The sequence below is a fragment of the Panthera onca genome, chromosome C1 (assembly GCF_046562875.1).
Source record: "Panthera onca isolate mPanOnc1 chromosome C1, mPanOnc1 haplotype 2, whole genome shotgun sequence".
Taxonomy (NCBI): domain Eukaryota; kingdom Metazoa; phylum Chordata; class Mammalia; order Carnivora; family Felidae; genus Panthera; species Panthera onca.
Genome location: NC_138346.1, coordinates 134,928,661 through 134,947,522, shown reverse-complemented (window position 1 = coordinate 134,947,522; position 18,862 = coordinate 134,928,661). Strand labels below are relative to the sequence as shown.

The 18,862-nt window shown below is 37.8% G+C and overlaps 1 protein-coding gene across 6 annotated transcripts in view; it reads left to right on the top strand.

The window, feature by feature from the left end:
- LOC132672170 (uncharacterized) overlaps positions 1-16,506 on the top strand; it is a 29,504-nt gene extending 12,998 nt beyond the window's left edge. For 3 of the 6 annotated variants that reach the window (XR_009607394.3, XM_081796415.1, XM_081796413.1), the window contains exons 4-7: positions 1,012-1,079; positions 1,693-1,778; positions 3,486-3,571; positions 15,882-16,506. Coding sequence is in view for 5 of the 6 variants with exons in the window: in XM_081796415.1 (XP_081652541.1) it covers positions 1,012-1,029 (18 nt within the window). In the remaining variant the exon portion in view is untranslated. The remainder of the gene's footprint in view (positions 1-1,011; positions 1,080-1,692; positions 1,779-3,485; positions 3,572-15,881) is intronic. The other 3 variants (XM_081796412.1, XM_081796414.1, XM_081796411.1) reach the window with 1 other exon arrangement.
- Positions 16,507-18,862: the final 2,356 nt, after the last annotated feature.

Here is an 18,862-nt window from a genome sequence, read left to right as displayed (position 1 = left end):
TCTTTTTCTCTTCTTTTCTTTTTCTTTGTCTCTCTCTGTCTCTTTCTTTCTTTTGCCTTTCTATTTTTCATCCTCTGATTTTGATGGATAGAATCAAAATCTTACTCGTTTAACTAGGTAGTGCTAATCTCTTTGCTGAATGTTTAAATTCAACAAATCTTTTTATTGCCTGATTGGTTTCTATTTCTCTTGCTCATTAGACACCATTCTTTCACTGACACCCATCTTCGCTCTTTTCCAGCTCGTACAGAGAACTACAGACATTGCCCCTAGTACACTAGGTTGTCTCTTGTCTTTAGATCTTTGTACCTAAACCTGCAATCATCCTGCCCCTACTTCTGAGATGAACTTCTCTGGGAGGTTTTTCTGCTTTGAAACTCAGGGTTAGGTTTCTTTTGTGTGTGTGTTCTCATCACAGATGTATCTATCTCTCCTGCAGTGCTTATCACACTACATTGTTAATACCTGTTGCCTTGCCTGCTATCTCTATTAGATAATCTTGAGGATGGGGACAACATCTTGTTCACTGTTGGAGCTTTCACACTAAAGAGAGGCCCCATAGAAGGTGCTTAGTACATACTTATGAGAAAAAAAACAGATGAAGTTCAGGGAACAGCTCTGAGACTTCAACACTATATTCTGATGGTGGAACAAAGATCAAACACTAGAAAAAGAAATCCATGTTGTCAAAGCTCCTAAGGAATCTAAGTCCACTTTAGTAGCATTTTGCTAGTCTTGTCACTTTACTGACCTTATCTAATTCATTCTTCATCAACCACTTTTATAGAAATATCCTGAGAGGACCAATGGCTAAAGGTACTTGTGACCTTATTAAAAGCGCTTATGGTTGCTGGATGAGTAACTTTAAAACAGAAATCAAGTTTTCTGTTGTCATAGAGAATGACACCAACTCTCCTCTGCTCATACAAAAGATTTAAGCCGCGATAAATGATGAAACAATTTTAAGACATCATATTCCAGCAGCTGCTAGTTTGGTGTTTTCTACTGCAGGCAGACACGGTTTCATAGAGTCTTTGGTGGTGTTAAAGGGAAGCCCTGACTCCAGGCCTTTTCCATAGGTGAGGTCTCGTTCCTGTCTTTTCGTTTTGTTTTGTTCCTTAGAAAATTTTTTTGTAAAGTTTACTTTGGACTGTCCAAGATTTCCAGTGTTTCTGTTGCAATCCAGTTGGCTATGACCTAGAGACTTATAAAGAAAACAATTAGAATTTTATGTTTAGCTGCAATTTTCTGTGTATCAACCACATGTGATTGTACCATATTTCTGCTCAGTGACTCCCTAATTAGTGACAGTCACAGATGCTCTTGCTGCATTCTTGGAATCACTATCTGAACAAAAATAAAGTTAATGTGCTCTATTTTAGTTATAATAAATTTTCAGGTACCACACAAATCATGAAAATAGTCAATGACAACAGATGTTACCAATTACTTTGTAGTTCTGTATTTGGTGGGGGGGGAAAGAGAGGGTTGAATATGCATACGACATTTCTTTCTTTCTTTTATATTTATATTTTGTGATAAAATGGTAGCTAAAAGAAGTGAGATAACATAAAATTATTAACAGTATGTGTGAAATTGTACAGAATACTTCTATAATTCTAATGTTAAGGAAAGAGTTGATACTAATATATTACCTTAGGTAATTATGACTTATGTTTATTGTGTTTCAAGGGATGTGATTTGCTTTTAAGAGCCAGACAGATGCTACAAATCTTTCTTCCCAAGAAAAAAACATTCTGAGATTCCTCTCAACAATGGTGAATTATTTGTTTTGAACATTGTGGATGTCTGGCATTCATTTTGTGTTATCCTGACCCTTTTGTAGCCAGGCATCAAAATCTGTTTTTCTAGTACTGTGGTTAGTCTGCCTGACAAGGATTTTAAAATGCATTTTAGTTTGGAACCATAGCTAATGTAGTTAATGAAAGTACTTTCTTACTTTCTATTCTGATGATGAGGAAAATGTGCAGTGAAAGTAGTTAGCTAGTAAAGAGTATCATCTCATAGCCCATTGATATGTTATTTTATGAAATTAAGTGAGGTTTTCTTCTTTCTTGTAATTACTGTCTATCTTATTCCATATAGAATGTCAGATACTAGGAAGAATAATAGATACTTTAATTTTACTTTTTTAATTATCAAGACTTAAAAAAAATATGACCTAACCCTTCAAGGGTGGGTATGATAAGAATGTTTACATTAAGTATTCCAGGTACTAGAAAAAGCTAATCTGAAAGTTAACAACTACTTTTAGAAAGAATTATTGGGTTGGGGCACCTGGTGGTTCAGTCAGTTAAGTTTCTAACTTTGGCTCAGGTCATGATCTCACAGCTTGTGAGTTCAATCTCTACCCTGGGCTCTGTGCTGACAGCTCAGAGGCTGGAGTCTGCTTTGGATTCTCTGTCTCCCTTTCTCTCTCTGCCCTTCCCCTGCTTGTGCTCTCTCTATCAAAAATAAACATACAAAAAAATAAACATTAAAAAATTGCTGGATTTATTTCAATTTATATAATATAGATGTATATTACACATATAATTAATGTTGACTTTTAATGTACCTGACTTCACCCATGAGGGGTTGCCAATTAGGGAATTGTGTAACAGTGTCTAAGATGACAAGAGTAGCAAGGGTTTTTGCTTTTTTTTTTTTTTTAACTTATCATTTATTTTGAGAGAGAGAGAGAGAGAGCACGATGAGGGGAGAGGTAGAGAGAGAATCCCAACCAGGTTCTGCACTGACAGCATAGAGCTCAATGTGGGGCTCGAAGTCATGAACCACAAGATCATAACCTGAGCCAAAACCAAAAGTTGGACGCTTAACCATCTAAGCCACCCAGGTGCCCCTGTTTTTAAATTTTCACCCCTACTTTAGTTTTTTTTCTTTTTTCTTTTTTTTTATTAAAAATTTTTTTTAACGTTTTATTTATTTTTGAGACAGAGAGAGACAGAGCATGAACGGGGGAGGGGCAGAGAGAGAGAGGGAGACACAGAATCGGAAGCAGGCTCCAGGCTCTGAGCCATCAGCCCAGAGCCCGATGCGGGGCTCGAACTCACGGACCGCGAGATCGTGACCTGAGCTGAAGTCAGCCGCTTAACCGACTGAGCCACCCAGGCGCCCCAACTTTAGTTTTTTTTCAAGACACTAGTCAATTTGGGGACATTGTGAGCCATTGTGGTATTGATGTAAGCTTCTTGCTGAAAAGGAGATTAGTTGGCTATAATAGGAATCTAGACATACCTTTTTAGTAGATTAATTGCATCAGTGGTTCCAGATCTTTACCCCTCCTCTAGCCCATGAATTTTGCTTTGTGACTTTGAAGTTGCCCTTACTTAAAGAGGTAAAGTTTCTCTCTGTCCCTAAATTCTGAATTTGGCCACGTGATTTGCAGATTTGGTATGTGTAGATGTTTGAAAAAGTGCTTGTATACTCCTGTTTCTGCTCTTGACCCTCTGCCTTTTCCACAGGAACACACCCAAGCTAGGCTGCTGGAGGAATGTAAGGGACATGTAGACAGAATCAGCCACTGACAGCCAGTCAACCCGACATGCAGGTGAGTCCAGTTGTTAGCAGAAGGCCCACTTCGTCTAACTTGCTCACATATAGACTTGTGTACTAATTAAAGGCTGATTTCCGGCATAGTTCATTCATAGTATCATTGTGGCAACAGGTAACTGATATAAATCTCATTCAAGATTTGTTTCTTTTGGGGGGAAATGAGAATTCCCAACTAATGGCTTCAGGGACACTTTCTTTTTCTTAGATTCAGACAGTTCAACCACTGGATAACAGAGGCCTGATAATTCCAGTTAGATAGGATTATAATTGTAGCTTAACCGTGAGGATCAATAGAGCATGTGTTTTAGGCCCCTGGTGCCTGCCTCAGGTGCAAGAAGAAGTATTAGGCTGAATGCAAAGTATTAATTACCAGAGAACACAGAGTCAGGCATATATTTTTTGCTAATGGAATGTACTAAAACCTGATTACAAAAAATCCTAGGGGACTTGGGAAAAAAAGCTATAAGGGACATTTTATAATGTCTCACTTGCACTGAGTTCTAAGTTAGGTCAGGGGGATTTAAAAGCTTAACATTATCCAAAGACTTTCTTGGCACATCAGGTGTTTATAAGGAATTTTCAGCATATTATCTATTCACTATATAATCACACACATAAATATATTTTTGCCCTCTCTAGAAAATTTTAGAGGGAGATTTATTTTATTTTTTCTTTCTTTTTAGTTTCTTAATACTACCACTTTTGGCTTTGGTATTTCCTTCCATTAAACAAAATACTAAGCTCCTACAGTCTATAATTTAAAAAAAATTTCAATGTTTATTTTTGAGAGAGAGAGAGAGAGAGAGAGCATGCGAGAGCATGGGGGAGGGGCAGAGAGAGAGGAAGAGAAAGAGAGAGTGGGAGAGGGGCAGAGAGGAAGACGCAGAATCTGAAACAAACTCCAAGCTCTGAACTGTCAGTGCAGACCCTGACTCAGGGCTGGAACTCACAAACCATGAGATCATGACCTGACCCGAGGTCGAGTGCTCAACCGACTGAGCCAGCCAGGTGCATCTACAGTCTACAATTTTAACCTCTACTTTTAAAATTAAAAATACTCTAGAAATTTATCATAAGCGTGATATTTAATGGTTGTATAATACTTAGTTGCATGAATTTAAGCATAATTAACCATTTCCTCTTCTTTTCTACTCTATCACTATTCAAAGTTTCGTTGTAGCAATATTTTTTGTTTGTATTTCTTTCTGATTACCTTTTTATGATGGATTTCCAGAAGAGAGGTTACTGATCCAGATGTTATCAGTATCGTAAAGGCCTAAACTGAATACACGTAGCCTAACTTTTTAAGAAAGGTTATGTTGCTTCTTGAAGTGTGTGAAAATGCTTTTCTTACAACAGACTTGCCAGCATTGGGTACATTCTTGAAAAATTACCCTATGATAGTACACATATATTATGAAATTTACAAAGCTCAATAATGCTAAAAAAAATAACAAAAGTATAATTGTTTTCAATTGCAAAAAATATTAACTTTTCTCAGATTAAAGATTATTATGTGGCTTTGAAACTGTGATAGAGCTAGAAAGGCAACATTCTTTCCCCCCCACCCCATGCTTCTCAAGGGACCTAGAACAATGATTCATGATAGCATTCTAATTTCCAGCTAATTGAGGGCATGTCTTGAGGCTTTTAGTTTTGGAACTCTAGGTACATAAAGAAAAGGGAATGAGGTGACAACTGCCACAGGGAAAGTAGCAACTGGCCCCAAGAGTGTGTGTCTGAAACTTCACAGTATAGGGGGAGGTACAGTTGTGGATATTCAGACCATATTATAAGGCTTGAATGCTTGGATGTTGTGATGCTTGAAAACAGGAGACGGTGAGATAGAGTGAGACTAGTAGAAGATTGAGGATACAACAGGCCTTGTTAGAATCCTGTCTCTGACACTTATGAACAATGTTGTCTTGGGCAACCAATCTGAGCCTTATTTTTCTCATTTTCTAAAAAGAAGATAATATTTTTCTTATTTTCTAAGAAGAAGATGATTGTTTCTAAAAGAAGATAATAATAAAGTGTTCTGATGTAAGTAAATAACAACACAGTTTAAAAGCACTTAGTGGGGCCCCTGGGTGGTTCAGTTGGTTGAGCCTCCAACTTTGGCTCTGGTCATGATCTCTGGGTTTGTGGTTTCGAGCCCCGCATCAGGCTCTGTGCTGACAGCTCAGAGCCTGGACCTGCTTCAGATTCTGTGTCTCCCTGCTTGTGTCTGCCCCTCCCTGCTTGTGCTCTGTCTCTCTCTGTCTCTCTCTCTCCCTCTCAAAAATAAACATTAAAAAATGAATAAATGCACCTAGTAATAAGTTATCAAAAGGAAATGATGAATGGATTTAGTGTCATGGCATAGATTTAATGATGGGGTTCTGTAAAATTTGAAGCATCAGGAAGCCGAAGAATAACAGAAATTTGGGGGGACCTGCAAAATGTTGTGGACTAAGTGAAAAAAATTTAGGGCTCTGGTGGGCACTTGGGCATTTTTCCTTTTATCTGCATGATAACTCAGTCTCCCAGTGGTAATGCTTAATGGAGCAGTGACCAGATGTGAATACCTGGGCTGCCTTGCCTTGCTACATCTTTAATTTTATCCTCTAGTGAAATTACTGTTATCAGAAACCGTGTGTTTGGAACTACGAAATTAGAGAATTTTGGGCATTTATTGGGATTGCTCTAATTGAGGGCATCTAGGAGAAAGACAATAACTTGGTGTGTCAAGCTGATATGGAGGTTGGGTCTGAGGGACACCTGGGTGGCTCAGTGGGTTAAGCATCTGACTTCAGCTGGGGTCATGATCTCATGGTTCTGTGAGTTTGAGCCCCACATAGGGCTCTCTGCTGTCAGTGTGGAGCCCACTTCACGTCCTCAGTCTCCCTCTCTCTGCCCTTCCCTTGCTTGCATGTGTGTTCTCTCTCTCTCTCTCAAAAATAAACTTAAAAAAAAAAAAAGTTGACGCTGAGATATGGCTATGGCCAAAACCTGGTTTCAGAGAAATTCTGCATCTGTATTTGGGAGGCTAGAAAACAACACAGATGGTCTTTGCCTCAAACCCATTGTGGCTAAGAGACTGTTAAAAAAATCTTTGTGGTTAACAGTTATCTAAGAACTGATAGAGAGGTAAGTTGTAATGAGACACAAATGGTTTGAGTTTTCTAATGCCCATATCCCAGGTCTAGACCTATCATTTTATATTCACAAGAAAAGAAATGTAAAACATGTGCTGGCATGTAATGCCACATTTGATTAATTTTGACTATTATTAGGATTGTCAGTAATTCCTGCAGCTAAATTTACTGTGTAGACATATGCATTGATTATTGAGATGGGCACATTGATGTGTCAGCTATGCCTGCCACTGGCAAATCATTTCAGCTCAATATAGAAAGGCAGAGTTTGATATCTTGTAAAAGTCTTTTAATAAAACCCTCTATTGGAACTAGCCCTATTTAAATGGACCATTATGATTAGGAAAGGGACTTTGGTTTCCCCAAAGAGGAGTCTTCTACTAATGAGGATTAATTTGAGAATTAGGGAAATTACTTAGAATCAGAAACAGCTGAGAGGAAATGGTTTTAAAGATTTGAATTGGGTTGAATGACTGTGGCTCAAAAATTGGAATTGTTCTTTGTAAGAAATGCCATTAACCCAAACTGAAGGATTAGCAGAGGATTGTGAAAAAGTAAATGAGGCAGTTCTCATTAAGATAGTTTCTTTGGACTGAGTAAAGATGAACGAAGCACTGTTCTTGTATTACTCACTGGTAAAGTGTTAGTTGGACAGAAAGATCCACACAGATTTAATTTGTTTTTTTCTTATTTTTTTCTCTTGTACATTACATGTATTTTTCATTCTGCAAGGGGATGTTTATAGGGCATCACTAAAAATGACACAGGAACTAGGACCATGTACTTCTAGAGTGGATGGGATTTTCATTTGACTTTCTACCCTGTGACAGTCTTCCTGATAGTAAGTTGGTGTCTGTGCTGGAATACATCCAGGTCGGAGAAATTCAGGATCTCACGAATCAGTCCATTTCCTTCGCTGATAGCACCAAATGTTAGCAAACTCTTCTTTGTGGGGCAAGAAAAATGGTTGCTGCACACCACCTGGGGTTTGCTCTAGGTAGCAGGAGAATCAATCTTCTGTTACATATCTACTCTGCTGTTCTGGGAGCAATAGTGATGGAGGAGAGCACAGTGACCTTAGAGCCCCTCTAAATTCTTAGAGAATTTCATTAGGAATTTGTGAAGTCCTAAATAAAAGCTTAAAAGTTAGGATTTAGGTGATTCTTTGAATAGTTAAGATGAAAGTCTGGCTAGCAGGCTTTTTTCTTTAGGAAAACAAATTTTCAAAAATTATGAAAGCAAGACCCGGGCTATATTAAAGGGGAGGAAATGCATAAAAGAGAATAAAACTTAATAAAGGAATAGGGATTTGGCTTTGATCTGGGGTGATCTAAAGGCTGAGTTTGAGGTTCTGGGACTCAGGGAAGAAATCACTTTATAAGTGGTGTCCAAAAACATGGTGTGGGCAAATTAACTCTAAGAACATTGGTTTTGATATTTAATTACAGGTTTTTGGTTCAGTTGGTTAGTTTCATACTGTAAAGCTTCTCAGCAAATGGAAGATTTCAGCAAAAGTATGTTTTGTAACAACAATAGATGATGGTGCTTTGTGAAATGAAAGGGGGATGGCATGGGGCAAAAAAAATCCAGGACAGTTGTGGAAAGAGGGTGAGGCAACCAGAGTAGCCTATGAGAAAACATCAGAGCAGGGGCGGCAGGTGAGAGCAGAGAAATGGCTTGTAGAATATAAGCACCTTCTTCGTCCCTCCAAGAAATCATGGAATTGTGGGGATGGGAGGAGTGTTATTTTGCTTGCCTACTAAAGAAAAATAAGAACACAGAAGCTCACAGAGGACTTGGAGTCATTTGGGTTACAGTAGCCAATGATTATATAGCACTAATTGATTTTAGTTTTTAGAAGCCTTCTCGAATAAGTTTAATACTATGTGCACAAGGACTTTTCTCAACCAACTGAGCCACCCAGGTATCCCTTGCACAAGGCCTTTTCTTAAATATTTAAAAGCTGCCCTGCCTGTCCCCAGTTGGACAGATACAGCTCTATCAAGCATTCCACAAATACTTGGACTCCAGATCTTCTCCCCTCACCATCTTGGACTTGGTTCTCTGGACGTGCATTCTTTTCTCAATATCTCTCTTAAAATGTCATACTTAAAATGGAGCTTGTATCCCTAAGCTAGGAATAAGACTAGTCTATCCAATGAGATTCAATGAGAGAAGAAGCATGTGACCTCCCTTTTTCGGAGCTTTGTACTTCTAGCTTTGCATACTGAAACAGAATCAATTATAATTATGGACCCCTTATCACACTACTGACCCATATTCAACTTTGGTTTAACAAAACACCTAATTTTTTGACACAGAGATATTTTTTAAAATATTTTTTAATGTTTATTTATTCTTGACAGAATGAGAGGGAGAGGGAGAGAGAGAGAGAGTGAGCGGGAGATGGGCAGAGAGGGAGAGGGAGACACAGAATCCAAAGCAGGCTCCAGACTCCGAGATGTCAGCATAGAGCCGGTGCAGAGCTCAAACTCAAGAACCATGAGATCATGAACTGAGCTGAAGTCAGACGCTCAACCAGCTGAGCCACCCAGGTGCCCCAACACAGAGATATTTTTTATTCATATCTCCATTATTCTACAGTTGTGGAGTTCATATTTTTTAAGACTAAATTTTATTGTGCACATGTGGTCCATCTTGTTTCTTGAATTCACTCTGGGTCTTGATTTATGCCCTGTAAAGATTTTATAAGGTTGCAAGATGTATATGCTTTCTTTTTCCCTTTTCCAGCTTTATTGAGGTATAATTAACAAATTGTAAAATATTTAAAGTGTACATTGTCGTGATTTGATGTACATGTACATTGGGAAAGGATTCCCACCATCTGGTTAATTAACACATTCATTACATAATTATGTAATTACTTAATTGACTTATTGGTGAGAATATTTAAGTTCTCCTCTCTTAGCAAATTGTAATGATAGAACACAGTGTTATCAACTATAGTTTCCATGTTATACATTAGATCCTCAGATCTTACTCATCTTACAGCTGCAGACTTGTTCCTTTTACCAACCTCACCCTATTTCCCACACCTGCCACATTTTGGCAACCACTTTTTTACTTTCTGTTTCTATAGGTTTGATTTTTTTTTTTTACCATGAAGTATTTGTCTTTCTTGGTCTGGCTTATTTAACCTAGCATAATGCCTTTAAGTACCATTCGTGCTGTTGCAAATGGCAGGATTTTCTTCTTTCTCATGGCTGAATAATATTCCATTGTATATATACACTACATCTTCTTTCTCTATTCATTTATTCATGAACACTTAAGTTTTTCCATATCTTCGTTATTGTAAATAATGCTGTAATGAACATGGGGGTGCAGGTATGTTTTCGAGTAGTGTTTTCAGTTCCCAAATATGAGTAGAATTAGTGGATCATATAGTAGTTTTATTTTTAATTTTTTAAGGAACTTCCATACTGGTTTTCATAGTGGCTATGCCAATTTATAATCCCATCAAGGGTTCACTTTTCTCTATGTCCTTATTGACATTGTGATGTCGTTAGCTCATCTTTTTGATGATAGCCATTCTGACAGATGAGGCAATACCTCATTGTGGTTTTGATTTACATTGCCTTGATGGTTAGTGATGTTGAGCACCTTTCCATGTATCTCTTAGCCATTTGTATGACTTCTTTGGAAAAACATCCATTTGGTTCCTTTGTCCTTTTAAAATGGATTATTTTGCTCTTGAGTTATATGAGTTTCTCATATAGTTTGGGTATTAACCCTGTATTTGATATATGGTTTGCAAATATTTTCCCCCATTCTGTGGGTTGCTTTTTCACTTTGTTGATGGTTTCCTTTGCTGTACAGAAGCTTTTTAGTTTGATGTAGTCCTACTTGTTTATTTTAATCTACTTTCTTGTCAATGTTGAAAATACTGAAAAGAACAAGGCAGAAAATAAAACATGGCAGGCCATTGTTTAGACACAGTTACTCAATCAACTACACATCTGTGTAAACATGCAACATTTGGCTCTCATGGTCTCTCTTAGTCATCTAGAGATTCTGGAGAATAAAACAGCATCCATAATCAATAGAATCTCATGCCACATATTCTACAGTTTTTTTTTTTAATTTTTTTTTTTTTAACATTTATTTATTTTTGAGACAGAGAGACAGAGCATGAACGGGGGAGGGTCACAGAGAGAGGGAGACACAGAATCTGAAACAGGCTCCAGGCTCTGAGCTGTCGGCACAGAGCCCGACGCGGGGCTCGAACTCACGGACCGCGAGATCGTGACCTGAGCTGAAGTCGGACGCTTAACCGACCAAGCCACCCAGGCGCCCCTCTACAGTTTTAATTTCAATTAACAAAGAGATATAATGTTTCGTTCAAATGAGAATATACTGTAACCTGCTTATGGATCTTCAATTTCTTACAAATACTATGACCTCTTTCAAATTTATGGTATTAGGATTGTTTTTAAATAGCTTTTTTTGACATTTGCCAACTGAGGACTTGGAGGTTTATTTTCTTCTCTCCTCTGAGTAACAAGAAGTTTCACCTTCCCTGAATGTCATGAGATCCTTTCTCCCCTCTGTTCTCAAGACAATTCTTGGAAGATGTCTCAGACTGTGCTCTTATACTAAAGGAATTTTGTAATTTTAGTTTGTGAAGAACTAAGATGTGGTGTTTGCCCAGCTTCTGTCTGTGATTACTTTCTTCATCTTGCATTTAAGCCTTCAGTAAAATATACAATCTTATTTAAAGAATTTTTAAAAAACTTTTTACCCCCTCCCCATTATTTCAGGCCAAGAGAACATTTTAACTTGCTTAATATAAATTTAATTTAAATGTAATTTACATACTCTATGTTGTATAAGCAATATACAAACATGGTCTTGTAACAATATAAATGTTATATAAACACAGTTTTATTCTGTCAGAGTCTCAGCTATATTTACATCACTATCTCCTTGTATTAGTCAGTTTTCTTAGGTATAGTCAAATTCACTCTGGTGAGTTTACACGAAAAGGAATTTGTTACAGCATGTTAGTGGGCTCAGAGAATTTCTAGGTGTACGTTGAATCAAGGCTGTATTATACAGACAGGAGCAATGTGAGTAGAAGAAATGCCCAAACACATCACGGCACTATTCCCAAAGAAAGCAAGAAATCTTACTACAGTCTTCTGTTATTCTATACCTATTCACCAAAACCTCCTCTAGAGATACTGATAAAAATCTTAGGGCCTTCTTGACCATGAATGTCAGATCTGTGCAACCCCTGCTCACAATGTCTCTGTCAAAGTCTCGTTAGTGAGTCTGTTAGTGGAATATAGTCAAATAAAGAACCTACCTACAGGCAACTTGGGAAATGCAGAAGTAATTTTCCCACCCCTAGGGAGCAGGGAGATACACTGTAAGGCTGCTGGAGTGGTGTGAAGTGAATCAATATGCAGTATCTGCTGCGGCCACCTCTTGGGTCATCTAACATGCTTATGTACTCTTTTTTCCCAGAGTACAACTTCCCACACCAATGGGAGCCAGCAGCATGCTCTATGTATAAAGAACCTAATATAAAGGAACAATTCTTTTTGGAATTGAAGAAAGGCTGACCTTCTCCCGAAAGGGGAGGATCACTATATCATCAGTCATTAAGTGATGTTCATAATTCTTGTTCAGTCATTATTCTGGCTTAATATTCTTAATTATGTACCAGATTTATAAAGTTTATCATGGTCAGCTTATCTTATATAAACTAGTAGGAGAAATGTAAAGGCAAAAAAAAAAAAATAGTCAATTGGTAAGGGAAGGGAAATTCTTAATTCCTGATTCATTTCCCTGTGTATCCATTATCTAATTTTGTCACCCCCAGCCCTGTATTGAGTTGTAGCTTTTCTAAAATTTATTGCTGGATAAGGTGGTACTAGGAGTCCATTGGTTTCATGCTTACTCCTCCTGCCTCCCCTGCACAGCAGAACCTTTATTTCCTCGTGAAAATCAGCACTGGGGGACCTGGGTGCCTCAGTTGGTTAAGAATCTGACTCTTGATATCAGCTCAATTGTGATCTCATGGTCATGAGATCAAGCTCCATGTTGGGTTCTATACTGAACATGGAGCCTCTTTAGGATTCTCTCTCTCTCTCTCTCTCTCCCTCTCCCTCTCCCTCTCTCTATCTCTCTCTCTCCCTGTCCCTCTCTCTCTCTCTCTCCCTCCCCACCCCCCTTCCACATTCTCTCCCTCTCTGTCTCACACACACACACAAAATAAATAAACATTTAAAAAAAAGAAAATCAGCATCAATTATCCTAGTCTATATAGTAATTTCCAGCCTATTGGTCCAGGACATCAGAAAAGAAGATTGGGCAACTGCCGGTTCAACATAGATTTCAGTAGAACTAATAATTTCCCGGAACCTGGACAGCTAATATTTTCAGCAAGTCAAATAAAATATTTGTTATATTCTCTGAATTGGCCTGAATAAACTTCCAGCAGATGAGCAAGAAGGACCTTGAATCAGCTTTTTATATGTTTAGAATCTCTGCTAATCATATTATGATTACTTCCAGCTAGGTTTATGATGATGTAGTTTTGTTTTTCTTCTCTCTCTCCACATGTTCTCTGTCATTCTCTTCTCAAGTCAGTGAATCTTCATGTAGATGTCACTCTAGCAAGATATAGTGCTTGGTAAATAATAGGTGATCCATACATGTAGAACATTGTTTTTTTAATCCTGACTTCAAATTAGGTTCACTTGGACAGAAGTTAAAGAGAGAGAGAGAGAGAGAGAGAGAGAGAGAGAGAGAGAGAGAGAGAGAGAAAGCATGGAAAAAACTTCCTCCATCCTGGACAAAAACCCCCAAACAAAAACAAGTAAAACTCATACTGGGGCTCTACTTAAGACCATCTATAGGGCATCTGGGTGGCTCAATCAGTTAAGTGCCGACTCTTGATCTTGGTGCAGGTCATGATCTCATGGCTGTGAGATTAAGTCCCTCTGGGCTGAGCATGGAGCCTGCTTGGGATTCTTTTTCTGCCCCTCCCCTGATTGTGCACACTCTGTCTTCTCTCTCTCTCTCTCAATAATTTTTTTTTTTTTTGAAGATCAACTACATGAGGAGTTCTTTGAATGAGGCCCAGGCATCAGTATTTTTAAAAACAGTCTATGTCAGGGGCACCTGGGTGGCTCAGTTGGTTAAGTGTCCAACTTTGGCTCAAGTCATGATCTTATGGCTCGTGAGTTCGAGCCCTACATTGAGCTCTCTGTAGTCAGCATGGAGCCTGCTTTGGATCCTCTATCTCCTTCTCTCTCTGCCCCTCCCCTGCTCTCTCTCTCTCTCTCTTTTATCACTCTCTCTCAAATAAATGATTAAAAAATAAAAATAAATAAAAATAGTCTATGTCATTCTCATGTGCTGCCAGATTTGAGACATGCTATACAATTGTAGGCCTGGAGACAGCCCCCAAATCTCTTATTATCTAATTTCACCTTTGGGTAGAAACACCTAAAGCAGCTCAGCCAATGAACACTAAAACCTTACAAATACACAAACATACTTTAACTGTTATGTGTGTGTTTAATATTATCCATTTGTTGAAGACAATTTTTTTTTAATTTTTTTTTAACATTTATTTATTTTTGAGACAGAGAGAGACAGAGCATGAACGGGGGAGGGTCAGAGAGAGGGAGACACAGAATCCGAAACAGGCTCCAGGCTCCGAGCTGTCAGCACAGAGCCCGACGTGGGGCTTGAACTCACAGACCGTGAGATCATGACCTGAGCTGAAGTCGGCCGCTTAACCGACTGAGCCACCCAGGCACCCCAACAATTTTTAAAAATAGAGGTAAAAAATGAAAACAATATCACTTGTAATCCCCTCACATAGAGGCCACCACTGTAGACATTTAGATTCATATCCTTGTTTAGAAACCCATCCACAAGTAATTGGGGATCGTGATATATACTTAATTTTTATCCTGCCTTTTCTCTTTATGTTGTTTTGAGCTGTTCTTCAGGTTACTAAATGTTCTTTGAAAAAGGGGAGTTTTAGAGGCCACAGAATACTCTACTATGTGGCTGAACCAAAATATATTTATCTTTAAATATTTCTCATGGAAATTTTCAAAGTAGAGATACAGTGGAAATGAACCACCACATACCCATTATGGGACTCAAACTTTACCATCCTGATTTAACAGCTTAATTATGGTTTATGTCCCCCTGTAGATACAGGGGAAGAGTTAGTTACAAGGCTGTCAGTCCTAAATGATCACTTTGGTTTGTCCTTAGGACACCTTCCTGTCAATGGCCACCATGGATGTTCGTACATAATTTAACCTCCAGATTCAGTTTTGTATTTTCATTGCAGGCCTGGGGAAGTTCAAAGCATCCACCCCCAAATGTTGGACTCAGCCTATCTTAATGCCTTTGGTAGTTTTTTCTTTCAATTATTGTTATGGCTTTATGATTTTTGAACCATGTATCTTTACCTGGAATTTTTGCAAACTGATGGATTTTTAAAATAGCTTTATAGAGATATGAATGATATATAATAACATGCACATATTTAAGCTATACAATGTGATAGGAATTTAAGAAACAAAACAGAAAAAATAGAGAAAAAACAGACTTTTATTTATTTCTTTTATTTATTTCTTTTTTAATGTTTATTTGTGAGAGGGAGAGAGACAGAGCGTGAGCAGGGGAGGGGCAAAGAGAGAGGGAGACACAGAATCAGAAGCAGGCTCCAGGCTCTGAGCTGTCAGCACGGAGTTCGACGCGGGGCTCAAACTCACGAACTGGGAGATCATGATCTGAGCCGAAGTCAGATGCTTAACCGACTGAGCCACCCAGGCACCCCTTTTTTTGTTAATATTTTTATTTTTATATATTTTTTAATGTTTATTTATTTGTGTGAGAGAGACAGACAGAGTGTGAGAAAAAAACCCAGACTTTTAAATATAGAGAACAAACTAGTGGTTGTCAGAGGAAGGTTGCTAGGGGGATGAGTGAAATAGGCGAAAAGAATTAAGGGTAAATTTATCATAATGAGCACTGAGTGATGTAAAAATGAAAATAAGAAGAAAATAAAAATAATAAAGTGCATAATGTGATAAAATGTGGAATATGTATATGCATGGTCTGAATGTTTATGTCCACCAAAATTCATATGTTGAAATCTTAACCCCACAGGTGATGTGGGAGGGGGTGTGGACTTTGGGAGGTGGTAGTACCTTTACAAAGAAGGCTCCAGAGAAACGCCTTGCCCCTTCTAACATGCAAGGGCACAGCAAGAAAGCACTGACTATCAACCAGGAAGATGGCCCTCATCAGAATCTGACCATGCTGGAGCCTTCATCTTGGACTTCTCAGCCTGCAGAATGGTGAAAAATAAGTTTTTGTGTTTTATAAGCCACCCAGTCTATGGTATTTTGTTATAGCAGCCCAAATGGACTAAAATATGTGCACTCTTGAAACTATCACCAAAATCAAGACAATGAACAAATTCATCACTCCAAAAAAATATCCTCATACTGTTTGTAATATCTCTCACTGGACTCATCCCTGTCCCTCTCAAGTTTCTGGACAACAGTGATCTGCTTTCTGTCCCCATAGATTAGTTTGCATTTCTTACAATTTTATATCAGTGGACTAATACTGTATGTACTCTTTTTTGTCTTTTACTCAGCATTATTATTTTGAGATTCCTCCATATGGTAGTGTGTATCACTAGTTTATTCTTTTTTTATTGCTGTGTAATACTCAATTACATGGATAGACCACTTTTGTTTATCCATTAACCTATTGATGGCATTTGGGTGGCTTCTAGTTTTTAGCTACTATAATGAAGCTGCTACAAATATTTATGTACAAATCTTTTTTTTAATGTTTATTTATTATTATTTTATTTATTTACTTATTTATTTTTTTGAGATAGTGCCAGTGGTGGGGAGGAGCAGAGACAGAGGGATACAGAGGATTTGAAGGAGGGCCTGTGTTTACAGCAGAGAGCCTGATGCAGGGCTGAAACTCACAAACCGTGAGATCATGACCTGAGCCAAAGCTGGAGGCTCAACCAGTTGAGCCACTCAGGTGCCCCTCATGTACAAATCTTTGCTTTCATTTCTCTTGGGTGGAAAAGCAAAAATGAAATGATAAAGTGAAATGGCTGAATCATATGATAGTGCATATTTAGAGAAATTGCCAAATTGTTTTCCAAAATATTGTACTGTTTTATATTGCCACCAGCAGTGACAATGTCCTCCTTATCTTCACCAACATTTGCTATGGCCATTCTTTTTAACTTTAGCTATCTTAGGAAGTATAAAACATGTGTAGTATATCTCAGTGTGGTTTTAAACTTGTATTTCCCTGATGACTAATGACGTTGAGCATACTTTTTTATGTGCTTATTTGTCACCTATGTATTATCTTTAGTAGGTGATTGTTCAAATCTTTTGACTAGTTTTCAATTAGCTTTTTTCTTATTGTTGACTTTTGAAAGATATACTTATATATATATATATATATGCATCTGTATACAGGTCTGTATACAGATGCATATATATATATGTATATATATATATATACACACATGCACATACATATTCTAGATTCAAGTCCTTTATCATATGTAAGTTGTGCAATTATTTCCTTATGGTCTATGGCTTGTCTTTTATTATTTTAGTAGTGTGTTTCGAAAAGCAGCTTGAAATTTTGATGAAGTCCTGATGGATTTTTGACAATACTGAATAATCTCTGTGTAAGATTTGCTTTAGAATTTGTTATGAGCCAGCTATCAAAGTTATTACCAGTGACTGAGAATGTTCTGTGTTCTTTGTGAGGAAAAACAGAATTTTAATGAAATGTTGAGTTTTTTCTCTGGAAAAATACCTTGATCAAGAAAAAATTATTCTGTATAATAAACATTTCCTTATTTGATTAGCATCAAAAAGGAAGCCATACTTTGCCTAGAGATAACACTGAGCTTTTCCTTCACCCTAAGATGAGAATACACAATGAGAAATTTTACCCCTCCTTGGATTATACCTTTTGTCATGTGTATCAACTAACAACGCATCCTTCTTGTCTTTGTTTCTTGTGGGAGACTTGCCCCCTAATCATGATGGCCTATGAAGTCATAAGTAAGAATGTTTTGGATCTATTCTACGCACATGGATCTAAGTGGGCAAATTTATACTTGTGTGTGGTTTCCTGTTCTGTTCCTTAGCATAGCTTGGCCAATGCCTCCCATTTATAGTCAGGATTCTATTCAGGACAATACTCTGCATTTTGGGCCAGTTTGTATACATATGGCAATGGTGATGGTGATGACAGTAGTGTAGAGAGATGAAGATTTGTAGTATAGAGCTTATTTGCCTTAATTTTAACATTTTCCAAAGTGTGTATTTATGGAAAATTCCCAAGGAAATTTTTTTTTGAGGGGAAAAAGGGTTTTTTTTTTTACTCTTTAGTCTCTCTGCCAAATTAATCCATTTCTATGTTTGTAATAAATATCTGATATTTTTGCCTTCAAAACATTTCTTTTTCTCATGACAGCAGTCTGAATTTCCTTTGGGGGAACTAACTGCCTCTTCTTTATTCTTAGTTCATGTATTTTAGATGGCTATGGTTTCTCCTTCTGGTTCTAGGTGAAGATCCATCACCCAAAGCCTGGACTGTAATAACCCTGCATCCTCTTGACCACAACGATGGGTTCAAGGGCAGGAATCTGATTCTTATGACCTTTGAAAGCCTTCTTCTTTTTAAAAATTGAAGTATAGTTGACATTGAATGTTGTATTAGTTTTGAGTGTACAACATAGTGACTTGACAGTTCTACACGTTGCCATTGCTCATCACAGCAAGTGCAGTAAGTGTGGTTACCTGTGTCACCACATTATTACAGTATTACTGACTATATTCCCTGTGCTGTACTCTTCATCTCTGAGCCTTATTTATTTTGGAACTGGAAATTTTCTTAATGGTATTATTGAAAGTGCCTGAAAGGGGTCCCCAAGACATGCCGAAAAGTTAGAAAAGAAGTATGCAACTGCTCATGGCCATTTTGCCACCATGTGGGAGGGGTATTCCTGAGAATGAAACCAACACAGAAAATGGCAAAGCCAAGAGGTGGGTGAGATAGAGGTGGTATGTTCCAAAGGTTCCAGAGGT